General features: G+C 37.1%; 1 protein-coding gene across 1 annotated transcript; it reads right to left on the reverse strand.

Moving 5' to 3' along the window:
• Positions 1 to 2,381: 2,381 nt before the first annotated feature.
• On the reverse strand, positions 2,382 to 11,711 carry ube2g1a (ubiquitin-conjugating enzyme E2G 1a (UBC7 homolog, yeast)). Its single transcript, XM_032576762.1, has 6 exons — positions 11,493 to 11,711; positions 7,929 to 8,031; positions 7,714 to 7,811; positions 5,940 to 6,118; positions 5,669 to 5,792; positions 2,382 to 3,660 (listed from the first exon to the last, which is right to left on the reverse strand). Exons 1-5 carry the CDS (start codon positions 11,536 to 11,538, stop codon positions 5,706 to 5,708), a joined length of 513 nt encoding a protein of 170 aa, XP_032432653.1. The 5' UTR covers positions 11,539 to 11,711; the 3' UTR covers positions 2,382 to 3,660; positions 5,669 to 5,705.
• Between the last annotated feature and the right edge of the window lie 3,134 nt (positions 11,712 to 14,845).

Consider the following 14,845-nt stretch of genomic DNA (forward strand, 5'->3'; position numbering starts at 1 on the left):
TAGGAACATGTGCGTCGGTCAAGATGGTGAAATAGCTTAAAAAATTAAATCGCTTTTCCCACTCTAGACTGTCTCGGGCCACAAGCAGAATTTGATTTGAGGCTCACTCACCTACAGCAGCACCAATAATACAGTTTTAAAATGGCAGAAGCTTGATTGTGATGCACTTAATATCGGCAGAAATGTACTAGCAAGCCGTCACTTGAATTGACTGTATCACACATGTAAATCATTTCACATTCTTTAAAAATAAAACAGACAATTGCGTTCATAAGCATGGCTTAGTTGGCTTAGGCCTTGGGCTTGCTAACGGTAAAACAAAAACAATGTTTACTTATGATATGGTGGTTTCAACTAAACATTTAAAGGCAGAAGTAGTGTCGTACTGTCTTAAAGACAAAATAACATTGCTAAATAGTGAATTTTGTACATATGGATATGTGGATTTTAAAAAAATCAAAATAAGTCCCGGATGTTTTTCAGATAAATGCAGCTGTAGGGCAGTCGGACAGCTGTCAGTTGAAATAATGGGAAACCTTAAAATCCTTTAAGGTTATTCACTAGAGAGTGAGGCAAATCATGCTGGATGTTCCCAGACTGCATGGTGGCAGTCTGGGAATGATGGCACATTGAAACCATCTGTGATTTTATTGGGATGCATGAGAGGTAAAATAAAGGACAGGTGTCAACCCCATACAGGAAATACAGAGCAGGACACTGAAATTTTAACCACTGTCCTCATTCCATTCAGCCAAAGCAGGTTTGATGATGATGAAGGTATTTGTCTGCTAAACAAGTCACATCAAAGTTGTTGTTTTTTTGTTTTGTTTTTTTGAAAGAAGGTTTCTGAAACCCCTACACTCCTGTCACTGACTGATATGGGAGGTTGGGAAAATTATTGATGCACAATGATGGTTTTCATTAGCAAAAGGTGCGAGATGTAGAAACCGTGATCTTCTGGCTTTCATGACTCCAGGATTTGTTCTACTACTTGATGAGAAAAGATTTAAACAATTCCAACATTAATTCTTCTAGGGTGATTTACACAGAACGTTCAGCTGGTTTTCTGCCACTTTTTTGTTTTGTTTTTCCCCAAAAATGACAAAGTGAAAAAGTATCCATGAACACAAGTGATTGCTCAATGTTCCCAATTCCCAAATTGGGAACATTGCCTTTTTGAGTGAGTGCAAGCTAATTCAATTAGATTTAATTTTATTCTCAATCTAATTGTGTTCAGACACAAAATGAATCTAACCTGTAAAGAGTCCTAGGATTTTCCTCCTCTGCAACCCCAAAGATTAGACACTCTGTACTGTTCCAACTAATATGAAAGATTATGGAGTCAATTTCAAAAAGACCACCAAGATGTAAAGAGCTGACATATAGTAGTGGCAGCAATATGCTAAGGGGGTTACTTTTATTTGTCAAGGTGGAAGTAAACTAGGAATCATTCCAACCATTAGCTATGCAAAATCTTCAAACGTTTGCTGGGCAGCTAAAAATGTATTGGCTTTTTAGCATAACAATGATGTCAAACATGGATCTAAAGTGACAAAACTAGTAAAAGTTCTGTGAAATCTGTGAAAATCAAGCAGGTGACCTGAAGAGAGCTGTGGATGAGAAATGTCCTCACAATCAAATCAAGACAGACTGAATTATTTTAGTAAATAAAAAATGTACCCTATGAAGTATTTATGATATATGCAACATAAAGGTGGTAAAACTTAATTTATCAGCGTGTCATTGTAACAACGCTACAAAAAAACCCCTAACATTTTAGAGGTTTGCACACCTTTTATATCTATTATTTTTTTTTGGATAGGCAAAAAACAAACATCAAACTAAAGCTATGCTTGTACTGGGAGTTAATCACGGTGACTGTAGCATCATGTTAGCTTCATCAGAATAAATGTCAATTTCTAATCAATAATCTCAGACCTCAGGCTGGACATTTAAAAGTTGGGTTTAAGTAATCCAGCATAGTGACAAAAGAACACCTAAACCTGCTTTTTAAGACTCGTTTTTCTTCCTGAGTAAAATCCAACAAATAAAACAAATGTAGCTAAAATCAAATTTTGGTAAAAGGAAAAATAAATAAATGTGGACCAGATAGACCACTAGATATTTGTGCCCCAGACATGCAATAACTTAAGGAAATACCATAAATGTTATGACCTTGAGAGCAGGTTAGGTTCAGAAGTCAATTTTCATTCAGTTTAGACGCAACAGATCTTAAACTGCAATCTGTCTTGAGAGGTAGACTTTAAAAAATATATTTTGTTTTAAACAGTAAAATTCTCATTACCAGTCAAAAAAGGATATTTTTGCGCCATCTGAACCACTGGAGACGTAAATCAGAAATAAAGCCAAACTACCGGGACTTATTGAAAAAAAAAAAGGTCATGTTTTAGAAGAACTCACTACAGGTGACAGATTCCATAAGAAGAAAAATATACATCAGTATTTTGTTTTGTACATTGAGCAAAACTGCGCTAGATCAGAGGGTAGAATTATCAGAAATGTGTGAATAAGGGCAAAGGGCGCCGAAACAAAATTGGCAGGCGCACTTTGTTCGTCAACACTCAGACATTTTCAAACCAAAAAAAAACACCCAAAAGCATGCATAACAGCTCCTACAATGAACACAGAAAAAGGAACAAATCGCTGCTAAAATAATTTAAAAAAAAAAAAAATATTGAGGAATAGGATTTCGAATTGCATCAGCAGATAAAAATTAACTTGTACAATTTATACCAGGAGGCTTATTGCTACAAAAAATTGTCACAAACACCCTAATTATAGAATCCCAATATAGGCAGGATATGACAACTTCTTTAATGTTATTTCAACACTTTGAACCCTTGTGGAGGTAAAGGGGGGAGGTGGCCAAGCATTTTATTAGGAGGCACTTTTGAAAAAGAAAAACAAAAAAAAAAAGCACAGCATGCACAACAAAATAACACTGTGATGTTTCTTTGCGCCAAATTAAAATATGGTAAGACTTCAGAGGCAAAAGAAAGAAAAAAAGAAAGACAGCATAATCCAGGTTTACATGTGATGAGGTGAGATCTGGGATGGCTGTAAAATCCATTCCATTTTATTCAGGCGGTAATCCTCAGGCGTGTTCCTCGTGTGTCACTCAAAAACAGCCTCTTCACAGACGACGTTCCTCCAACAATGATTTGTTCTGTTTAAGACCTCCTGCGGAAAGCAGCCTAATGACGTCTAACGCATGCTGGAGTTGAGAGAAGAAAAAGACAAAAATAAATCTGTCCGAACCAGCACTAAATATTTGGTCTAAAAGGTCTTGATGGATGAAAACGGAGCGTATATATTATCCGGTTGAGTCTGTTCTATGTACATGTCTTTACAATATCATCCTGAATGTTGAAGCAGTTCAGAAACTTGAAAAATGTTTGAACATCTTCTGGGTGCATGTTTTCTTTTATTTATTTATTTTTTATTTTATTTTATATTTTTTTTGTATGTTGGCACTTGCTTGGCTTTTTTTTTTTTTCTGTCAGCTTCGGTAGTCACTTTAATGTTATATTGCACCCTACAGTTGTCAGTCTGTTCCAGCCAAAAATGAAGGAGGACAAGCCTGGCGACAGGGTGGAAGAGTGCAGGAAACAGTGCCATCTTGAATTTCAAATTGGAGACCTGCGGAAAGGGGGAGGAGGGAAAGATTAGTTGGTTGCACCATTAAATCTAGACAATCATTTTGTCACTTCAAAATGCTTTCAATGGCATTAACGTCTTTAGAAATGTTGCTTATTTTGTGTGACAAATTACAGAAAAAAAAAACAAAAAAAAACTTCACATATTTTAATACATGTCCCATTATTTTTTAACAAATTTAGGGGCAGCATCTTTCCAAGGGTCCTTCATCGACTAGAGATTAGAAGTGAGTGGCTGTGAAGTTGGACGGTCCAACCTTCGAACCTTCGGCTTTACTCCCGCCCTTACATTTGGTTATGTTGTCACCCAGCAGCCCTAACAGCTTTAAAACACCGGCGAGTAAAAATGAAGCTCAAAATATTACCCCACCTTCTCCCTCAATTATTATTATTAGTTATGCGAGCCGTTTTAAATTCCTGTAATTTCTGGACTATAAGTCGCACTGGAGTCAAAAAATGATGAGGAAAAAACATTTACGGAGTCGTGTTTAAACCATTCAGTGAGAGAAAGAACTTGTTGAAATACCAGACAACTATGAAAAGTTCTACTTATAGTTCATTCACTACGGTAGTTAAAATAATTTAAATTAACTGATCTCTTTACAAAATTGTATTAAAAACAATGTCCATGCAAACGACGAAAACCATAACAAGACAACCATTTTAAGCTTTTCATTTTTGTACAGATCCATTTTGAAACATACTTAAAACTGGACTTCAGTCTGGGTATGCCTCCCTGCTTTGCATGCAATCATTAAGAAAAAAAAAAATCTCCTGTTGGACCTGCAATGCATCTTGGGATAGGTGGGCTGAGAAGGACATATTTCTGGGCTGTATTCAGAGGAGCCTTTGTGCCGTAATCAGCCTTAAAGTGCATCCCCTGAATTTAGACACACCCTTCACTTTCCTTATGATAGGTTTCCCAAATGAATAGAGTCCAATTGATTTTTGGATTCAGTATTTATGGATGACCTAATAAGTCCCCCCTTTTTTTGTCTATTTTCTTTCTATTTTACCCCGTTCTCAATCTTCATTATCTGGTAAATTTGTTCCTATTTCAATAAGCTAACACCCAAATGATACATAACTGGAGGGAATATGAATACATTTACTTTAGGTTAAACTTGCTATTTTAACCTAAAGTAAAAATGAATTTTAGTTGATTTTTAATTTGACAAATGAGAATGAAGCATTTTGCTGTCTCTGGTGATCTTTAACAAAGCAACAATTAGCAAACGCTGTACTAAGAGGAGCATTTTACCAGCTTAAAACTTAGCCAAGGCCTTCCTGTAGAAATCATGTTTCCTTCTTAATTTATCTATCCTGGTGAACAGAACATTTCTTAATTAGCCCCAAAAATATGAAGAATAATTTAACCGAGGTTGCCTGTTTTGCCTGTCTCTATAAGAGATAAACTGGAGACATATGTACGGTGTAACCTGCCTTTCATCCACTGACTGCTAGGATAGGCTCCAGCAGTAACAGCATTAAGCTGCAACAGAAAGTAAATGAAGAAAACAAATATGGAAAATATTGATTGCTGCTCTCTTACTCAGCAGAGACAGTAAAATCTTTAAAATCAAACAAAAACAGTGCCAAAGCAGTAAAATGAACAGCATATTACAACACAAAATGAACAGAAAGGATAGGGTTAGCAATTCATAATTCACATGGAATAACAGAATGTAGTAATATGTTCGACCAAAAAAACAACTAGCAACATAGGAAAGTCAGATCCAACTGATGCTTTTCAAAAGGCTGCTGAGGACATCCGACTCAGCAACTCACTAAAATAAACAGCAAAGCTACTTTTAGGCTCTAAGGAGGATTTACTGCGGCACTCATAACATCAAGTCATATCTATCTAATATTAAACCAGCTGCATTCATTTCATCAGACACATACCGCAATAGAGCAATTTATGATCTGATAATGGTGGCTGACGTTGGTAAAGTCCAAGATCGTAAAGAGTGAAAGGTAAATCTTCTTACCCTGAAAACAGAAAAGAAGCTAGATCCTTGATAAATATCACTCAAACGCCGTCTCTTGGCTTTTTCGTACACAACGAGCGACTTTCCTTTTGAATGCTCCGTGTCTGTCTTCCCTCCACTCTTTCTGCAGGAAAAAAAACAAAACAAACAAAAACAGACAATTTAGAAGCTTCTTCACATTTATGATCAACTAATTCCAAAAAAAAAAGAGAAAAGAATCTAATGTGTTGTCATTTTGAAGAAAAACACATTCTTAAGTAGCCAAACTTACTGCAGCGTCCACGTTGGCTGGCGAGTCACCATTTGGGTCTGCCAGCATAGAGATAACGCTAATCATGATGGTTTCTACAGTGTGGATGGGCAGCCAGCGCTCCTCTGGTTTCTCGTAGCCGTACTTGTCCTCGCCCGGTTCGTGCAAAATAGAAATGCATACGTCTCCGTTCTTGTCAACTAAAGTAAGAAAGAGAAAAACCTAATTAGCTTCCATTTCCCTCTTCGTCTGGCATGCCACCACTTCCAACTTAAGCAGTCACGTCACAGAGTTTTTAAACGAGGTTATTCAGCCTCCTGTGAACACGCTTGGGGAACATTTCAGCCGTGAAGCTCCAGTGTAAAGAATTTTACTGTGCAGAGTAGAATAAAGAAATACCTTTGACACTCCAGTTTCTTTATTTTAGTTCAAATTGTGTAAAAAATAATAAAAAAAAAGAGTTAATGAGCAACTCAAACATTATTTCCTTGAAGACAGCCGGTTCAAACTGTTTTCTCATTGCTCCCACTTTTCCATGTTAACACATAAAATGAATCCGGCTGAAGCTTTTTGTGGCGTCTGGTGAGTAAGTTTCACAATGGCTGCCTATCAGATAGACTACAGTGTGTCTGCCAGCAGGAAACAACTAATCGGTCTGCAGTAGAGACTCAATGGCCACCATGACGCTTTTCCTCAGCATGTGTGGTCCATTTGCTTCCTTCTTATTGTGAGTACTGCTGCCAAACTGACTGAAACGCTTTCTTTTGCCTCGCCTTAACTGGGATTTACATGTGAACAAATTCATATTCAAGTTTTTATCCCCAGTTACTGGGATCCATTTTCCTGCACGCTTTAGGGGAGTTCCTGCCCCAACGGGGAAAAAAACACAACAACTGAATATTTAACCTAAAGAGTATCGTAAATATCTGGATCAGATATAAAGTCTGAAAACTGATTGGAAACATATAAATAAATTTGTTTATGAATTTATTTAGCTTGCATAAATGTATTGGGACGCACTGATGCACCAATTACAGTCAGTACAATGAAATTCGAGATGCACCAGGAAATTAGCTGATAACAAAAATACATTTATTATTATTATTATTCGCCTCAAGTGACATCCAACCACTCAGAATCTTGTCTTTGATTATTGAACCTCTGGGAAAAAAATACTCAGTTGAACATTCCTTGGATTATACAGATTATACACTATTTTTGTATAATCTTGTCCTTACTGTACACTGTACAGTACTGTACACTGTACAGTAAGGACTGTATATTATATATTTCCCAATACTTTTTCATGAGGCCAAAGGAAGAGCACACCTGTGCGATAATGATTAAACACTGCCATTTTAAGCTATGCTAGCTATGCTAACAGCGCTAATCGCTAAAATACAACACTCGTGAGAGTTTAAAGTCAGTTTTGTTGTTTTTCTTTGCTCTAAAAATAGTCACTTCACATTTTAGAGAGACTGCTTTCTCATACACCTAGATATACAATCATCTCTGCTCCTAATATTAAAAAGTACATATATTTTATCTTATTTTGTAGGTCTTAAATAGAAATCTGAATGAGCTCAAATCAACCGAGGCATGTCTGCAAAGAATTTATTAAACTTTAATATTATTAAAGACATAGATGCAAGAAACAAATGAGAAAAAACTAATTTGCATGTTGTATAATGATTTGCATATGAACAAAATATTAATGACCGAAGCAACAAGACATTTATTTCTAAGACACTTCAACTCTACTAATATTTGTTTGGTATCGTACAACTTCACCCACCGTTTGGATGCCAAATATCTGTGATAAATTTCATTTTAGGTGGCCTGAGGGGGTAGTCCTTGGGAAAAGTCAGATGAGCTTTAAACACACCGCCCTCACTGTGGACACAAGGCAAACAGGATCAATATATCAGGATAAACACTCAGCCAGCTTTAAAACAGATCAGTAGACAGCTACAAAGGGTTATTCACGTGAAAACGAACGCTGTGACTTACTAGAGTGTGTCTGGAGGCCCGATGATGAGGACCTCCCACCTGTACAGGTCATTGTCCTCGATTAGGCCTGCTGAGAATCCCTCCACTGGGTTTTTGTTCAGCTCTAGGTAACAAACAGGGATCAAATGTCAATGTTCAGATGACAGAAAGCCCCAGAATGATTTCTGATCACTGCAGAGGCGAGCCAGCGTCTGTGGGCCACGCTTGCTCAGGGGATTGCATAAGGCTGCACATGGTGGTGAAAACATGCAAAACACACTTAAAGTTACAGGATCACCCCGCAAGTCTGTCCTGCCTTACAACTCCTCCACCTAAACATCAGAAGTATTGCTACAGAAGGATCACAATGTTGCACATGAAAAGCTTTGCCATTTCTACATTTACAAATATATACTCTTTAAAAAAAAACTGATCCGTGTGCAACTTTTATAAAAGCGTCATCAAATCGAGTATCTAAATTTGAAGAGGTTGTTACTTTTGTGAAGTGTCCACTTTAGACACACTTCATTGAAACGTTGTACACCAGAAAATAATGACAGGCAGGGGGGAAGAAAAGAAGCTATTTTTAATACAAAGGTAAATGAGTTAATGAAATTTAGCTACAGCTGGACATCGCTAAATGGCCGTTTGAATGCAATATTTGATAGGATGTTATTTTTCAGCAACAATGAATGCCAATAATATATTTGGCCTACTTGGTGGACTTTTTCTGCCCTTAATGCCCACAGTGGATGGATGTTTTTAGTGGCTAACATGCTAAAGCTCACGCAGAGTGGTGGGGACAGAAAAAAAAAAAAGTCGGTTTATCATGATCAATATTGCAATATTTAGCAACAGTATCACAATTACACGTTTTTCTGATATTCTGAAGCCCCGAACTTACCAAACAGTAGGCGAAAGCATTAAAAAAACATAAAGATGTGACACTTTTCAGCACTGGTATTTGCTTACAGATGAGCTCAGGCAGAAGATCACTATCTAATGAAAGGAGTGTTTTTCTAGGACGGCAGAACGAGTTTCACTGAGCCGCAGCTGCGCTGCTCACAACTTAAAACAGAAGCTTGTTGGTAATTTCTATTGGCTGGCAGGCGTCAGTGCCACATGACAACAGTTACATTGGTTTCAGCAATACTCGTCAACGGCCGCACGCTGTTGGTGACATATTCGTATGAAACAGACATGTTTACTAAAACAAGCATGTCATACCCCCGCCGCTCTATTTTCCAAAGGATCCAGTTGAAACATGAGTAAAAGTTAACCTTTTCAGACAGTAAATCTTTTCCAAATAGAAAGGAGCACATTTTGTGCTCTGAGTAACTTCAACCAGTTCTAAGCAACAACTAGTAAAAAAAAAAAAAAAGAAGAAACATTAACCTCAGAGCCTGAGCCTAAACTAAAATGAAGTGGGTTGAACTTGGCTGCTTTTGGAAGGGTGCTATTATTAGAGGAGCTAAATTTAATTCACAGCAGACTCTGCTAAAATAAAGAGTTTGTAACTCTGAAGTTAGCTTGCATTCAGTATTTCAGTAAAGGGCAATTTCATTGTTTTTAAATTAATCTAGATTGCATTTGCCCTGTTTTAGTTCAAATTCTGTACTAAATTATAAAGCGATTACATGATTAGAACAATGTTTGTGATTTGGAGAAAAGTGCGTTAGTAGAGAGGGGAAAAAATACAATTTAAAGCTTTTTGGGAGATTGGGATTACCTAAAAAAAACATTATTTAGACTGTTGAACTCTGAAACAAATTACTACATATTAAAGATAGAACCAGAATTTCCTAGATATTTTTGGTTTATTTATCCACTTTAAGAATTATTCAGAATCCCTGTGGAGCAGATAAAATGCTACATGTGTGAAAGAAACCTAGATTGGATTAACTATGGCACATTTCTTTCAACAGGATAGATGAGTAGATAGTGTCTTCAAGCAACTATATGTCAAACATAACTGATCTGATATGTGCAAAGCAAAAACAGATGTTCAGATGAACGTTGCTAAAAATAGCGGTCTGAATGGGTTTGGCACTCAAAGTAAATTTTTCAAAGCATCCGAAACTTAATAGTAATTTAACTGGCTTGAAAATAAAAAAATAATAATTTGCATCTTTGTTTTTGAATTAATTTATGAGGTTCAGCTTCGAAAACAAATCAAAAGGCCTTTATTTGTTTTCTGTGGTATTTAATATGCATTCAGCCACTTAAAATGGCAGGTCATTTATATTGCAAAGAAATTGTGCTTATTATTTATGTAATAAATACTCAGCCCTGGTTCATAAATGTTCAAAGATAGATACATTGAGATTGCAAAATCTAAATCCACATACAATTTTTTTTTTTTTTAAGATTTCTTTTGTTTGTTTTTTGGCAAGAGTGCCCTTTATTGAACAATTTACGCATTTGATAGTATAGAGATTGAAGTGAAAAAAAAAAAAAGATATGCAGCAAATGGCCTGACAATTTAACTCAGGGCAACTGCATCAACAATTACAGCCCTTGCACATGTCTGCTCTACCAACTGAGACACCCGGTGCCCACTGTCCTGATTCTTAATCTAAATACACCATCTTGCTTTCATCTAAACTTTTGTCTGATCCTCTTTCAACTGTTCGCAAATGGGGTTTCGTTTTGTACAGAGAAAACTGATCACAAGCCATCCAAAAACAACAACATTTGGTGGTGCAGTAAATAGCTATATTAAAGATACAAATAAATATACTCAATTACACACTTAAAGAATTTGGCAAAAGGTTTAAACCAGACAAATAATGCAATAAAATATTGAAGAGCAGTCTACTTTTACTTAATGATTTGTTTTAGGCTTAACTCTTCTGAATGAGCCTTTCAGAATCAAAGTACGTAATCATGTTTTTAAAAACACTTGCAATAATACCTCTTTAAAAGCCGAATACTGTCCCTTTCCTGAGCTTCCAAATCGAATATCAACTTCAGCCTCGTAAATTTAGCTTCTGTGATATTAGCATCAGCTTGTTAGCTTGGCGTCTTGCAGCTAACAACGGCTACAGCGGCTAACGTTAGCCTAGCCTAACGATACTAGTGAGGTGGCTAAATATGGCAACAATTCAAAGTGGTTAGGAAAGAAAATAGGTCCAACAAATATTAATGTTCTTTGTGCTATAACATAGCACTCCGCAGCATGTTAAGAAGATAACCGGAAAACGTCATGACTGGAAAAGCTAATCGCCACTTGATATTTCGGTTAAAATTCATGTAAACACATCGGCACGTTAGCTTTTAGCTCCCCTGACAGCTGGAAGTCGTCGGGACTGGGTGACAGCCGCGTTCAAGCTGCGAACAGTTCGCAACGCCGAAAATCAAATTCAAATGTTTCTCCATACACACTGACGTTTATTTATTTATTTTTCACCTGAAATATATCGACAAGCTCCCCTTTAATCCCCACACAGTTTTTATGTCATTGTATATTAACGTTCACGTAAAAAGGTTGAAGAAAAACAATTTGCGCCAGCACAACATCACAGCTACGTGCCACAGTACCGCTGTTAGCCAGGTACCCAGCACTTCCCAACAAGGTTTAATTACCTGCGAGCTGTCTCCTGAGTAACAGCGCTGACTGAGGCTCTGTCATAGTTTAGCGGTTATGATGCAGCTCTGTTCAAGAGGAGCAGTTCGAGGTAACAGCGTTGTTTTAACGTTAACTAAACAGAACCCGTCTCTCTTATTTTCCGATTAGCATTCTCCTCGTTCTTCTTCGCCGCCTTCTGTTGCCACCTTCGATGTGTCTTCTTCGTTGGTATCTTTAGAGCAGCCCTATCTGTGAGTGATTCTCTACTGCCATCTTCTGAACCGCTTTCACTCTCCGGCCTCAAAGTTTTTAATCAGTAAGTATTAGGCAACAAAGACAAAGAATGCCACTGAAAATATTACATGCACATGCATTTATTAACATTGACGCAGTGCGTAGTAAGGGGATGAGCAGACTCACTCTATGAATGTCTTCAAACGGTATTAAGAGGTAAGTGGGATCTGCTGTGTTGTAGTTTGCTGGGGCAGTACGATGATTAAAATATGGTATCAGGTTGAAGAAGCTCCTTCTCAAAGCAAAAGCCACAATTGTTCAGAATCTAAATGAATCTTTGTTGTATTTAAAGCTAAGATGTACTACGTAGTAACATTGCTTTTGCCTTTAACTTTTCTACATTTTGCCATATCACAGCCACAAACCTCACCGTATTGCTTTGGGACTTTATGCCCGACAGCAAACAGTGCATATTTCGCAGGTGGGAAGTAAATAATGTATATTTTAAAATCATTTTAACAAAATGAAAACCTGAAAACTGTGATTTGTTTGTCCCCTCTGAGTCAATATTTGGCTCCAATTATAGATTTAATTCCTTTGGAAAAATTGATATTCCCCCATTCTTTTTTAAAATTTATTTATTTATTGCATTTTAGCTCAAGATTGGATGCACAGTATCTGAATATTTAGTATTGTTTGATATGGACCCCCAGATAAATTTAGCTCTGAACACAGCCTTTATCTTTTCTTGCCTGTACTGTTTTGTTTTCTAGGATTACAATGTGTTTAGTTCAATTCATCTCTTCATAAACTTCAATCAGCTTCTTTGTCCCTGAAAAAATAGAATACCCATAGCATGATGCTGCCACCACAATGTTTTTTTTTTGTCTTCTTTTAGAAAGATTGTGTGATTAGAGTGCAGTGAGGTGGTTTTCTGCCCCACAAAGTGTTTTTCATATAGACAAAATGGAAAAAATGCTTGTCTCATTTGAACACAGCAAACTTCTTTGACCTGTTGACTGTCTCCTTTGCACTGTCTGTAGCTTCTATTAGCATGGAGTCTTACTACTTTCTTTTTGCCACTCTTCTATTTTTTTTAAATCTATGTAAGTGATTTTGCTATCATTTAAAATTTGGTTTAATTCTCTTTCACATGTTAGCTGATAAGTTTTGTTTTGTACTGGATCACCTAAAATCCAACAGTGGTGAGATTAAGAATAAAACATTACGATAGGGGTTTATAATGTCCCTAAACATACATTAAAGAAGTACATAAATATAAACAGCTTATGTCTAAGTATGGATTCAGCCTCCCTGCCGAGGAAACACGTTTTGGTTCCTTGTGTCCTCACATTAATCACATTGACACAGAACTTTGAATTTTGACTGATGCGTTTCCACAACAAGTTTTTGAAGTAACAATTAGAAGTAGAAACCAGGTAAAGTTTAGCTGCCGCAGTCGTCAAGCTGATAGCCCAGCTCTAAATGTTTGCGCTATAGCCCAGACACACAGACTTTACAGTAATATAGCAACTGGTTGTCCTTTATGCCATTAGACCGTGGGAGGATCGTGGGGTTGCTTGACTGTGCCATTGCGTCTAAAAATCAGCGACGTAACATCAAGTTGTGGGGAAATTGTGAAAGACAACTTCTTCATCTCTTTATGTTCTATGTTTAACTTTGAACATGTCATGAGGACAGTAAATCAGTAAATCAGTTTAGCGGTTATGATGCAGCTCTGATCATTCTAAATGGTTCGTGAACGTTGTAGCTGTTTTTGATCGCAAGATAATAAATCTTGTAGTTCCGAAATGAGGAGGTTCTGGAATCAGAGTGGTTTATTTAATTTACATTAAACTCTTTGTAAATAGGTCAAAACCTGAAGAAAATAGTTCAAACTGGTGTTACGCTGTTATGGTTGGTTGAATAAGTTGCTATCCTCAGTCTATTTTTTTTATTTTTTAGTTGGTTTGCTACGTGTCACTTATATTTTTGTGGTAAATCGAGATATGATGATCAGATTAGTATCTCTGAAAAACTACAGTTTAGCAGCAGAACCTCTGAAACCACAAAAAAAAAAAAGCTTCTGCACTCAATTCCTCCCATCTGCACCAGGTCATGCTCATTATAAACACTGGGTGGCGCTAGGGAACACAAACAGGCGACCTCTTGATTGACCTCACAACAGGAGTAATAAGAGAAGAAGCAATCATGATATTGATTATTGAGAGTTTGCCAAAAATACATTTGATAAACTGATCAAGTGGCGTGCTCTGTATTTAAATTTTTTTTTTTTTACACCAGGTTCTTAACTGCTGTGCTCTGAAACCAAAGGTGAAAAAAAATGATGTCAGATCACACTGACAGAAACTCTCCTGGGGAGGAAGTCGGCTTGTTCTGACAGACGGTGACTGCAGTTGCAGCTGTGGTGTTTGGAGGTGTTCAGACTTGTGATTCTGCTGTTTTCTAACGGATTGTGTTAATAATATAACCAGTGAAACTAGAAAAACACTCAAGCATGTGACCATGAGTCACATTTTGGGGACTCATGGTAACTTTTCAACGAGGGTCAGACAGAAGAATTTGCATACATTTGAGGGCTTGACACAGAAGTGTAATCGGGTTAACAGTTAACCAGTGGATGCAGAGAAGTGACAAGAATTCAGTAGGAAAACAAAAAACACATTCTAAGAGCAGTGATCGCAGGTCAAGAAGCTGGATAAGAAGCCTTCAAAAATGGAAATAGAGCAGCTTTGCTTGAGGGATTTCCCCTCTTTATGATTTACATTTCTCGTGTTATTAAATCAGCCCTACAGTAATGCCCAGCTATTTTCCTGACAATGAAGGCTAAAAAGGTAGAGCTGACCCACTTCTCTTCTGACGCTACAGGAACACGTAGAAGGACGCAACATTGTTGGAGGCGTACCGCTGATTAAAGTCTGAACACCCTCATTTAGTTCCTGAAATTTTTGCACTTTCAATCTGCTGAGGGCCTCCCGTCTGTCGTTTACGTGCTCGACCTCTAAAAGGTTCTACTCAGTGAACCTGACAGTGTTTTAACAAATGTAAAAAAAACAACAAAAAAAAAGCTGGATAAAAATACCAAACATCACATTTAGCAACGTTGTGTCAACCC

This window comes from Xiphophorus hellerii, chromosome 11 (assembly GCF_003331165.1).
Source record: "Xiphophorus hellerii strain 12219 chromosome 11, Xiphophorus_hellerii-4.1, whole genome shotgun sequence".
Classification (NCBI taxonomy): domain Eukaryota; kingdom Metazoa; phylum Chordata; class Actinopteri; order Cyprinodontiformes; family Poeciliidae; genus Xiphophorus; species Xiphophorus hellerii.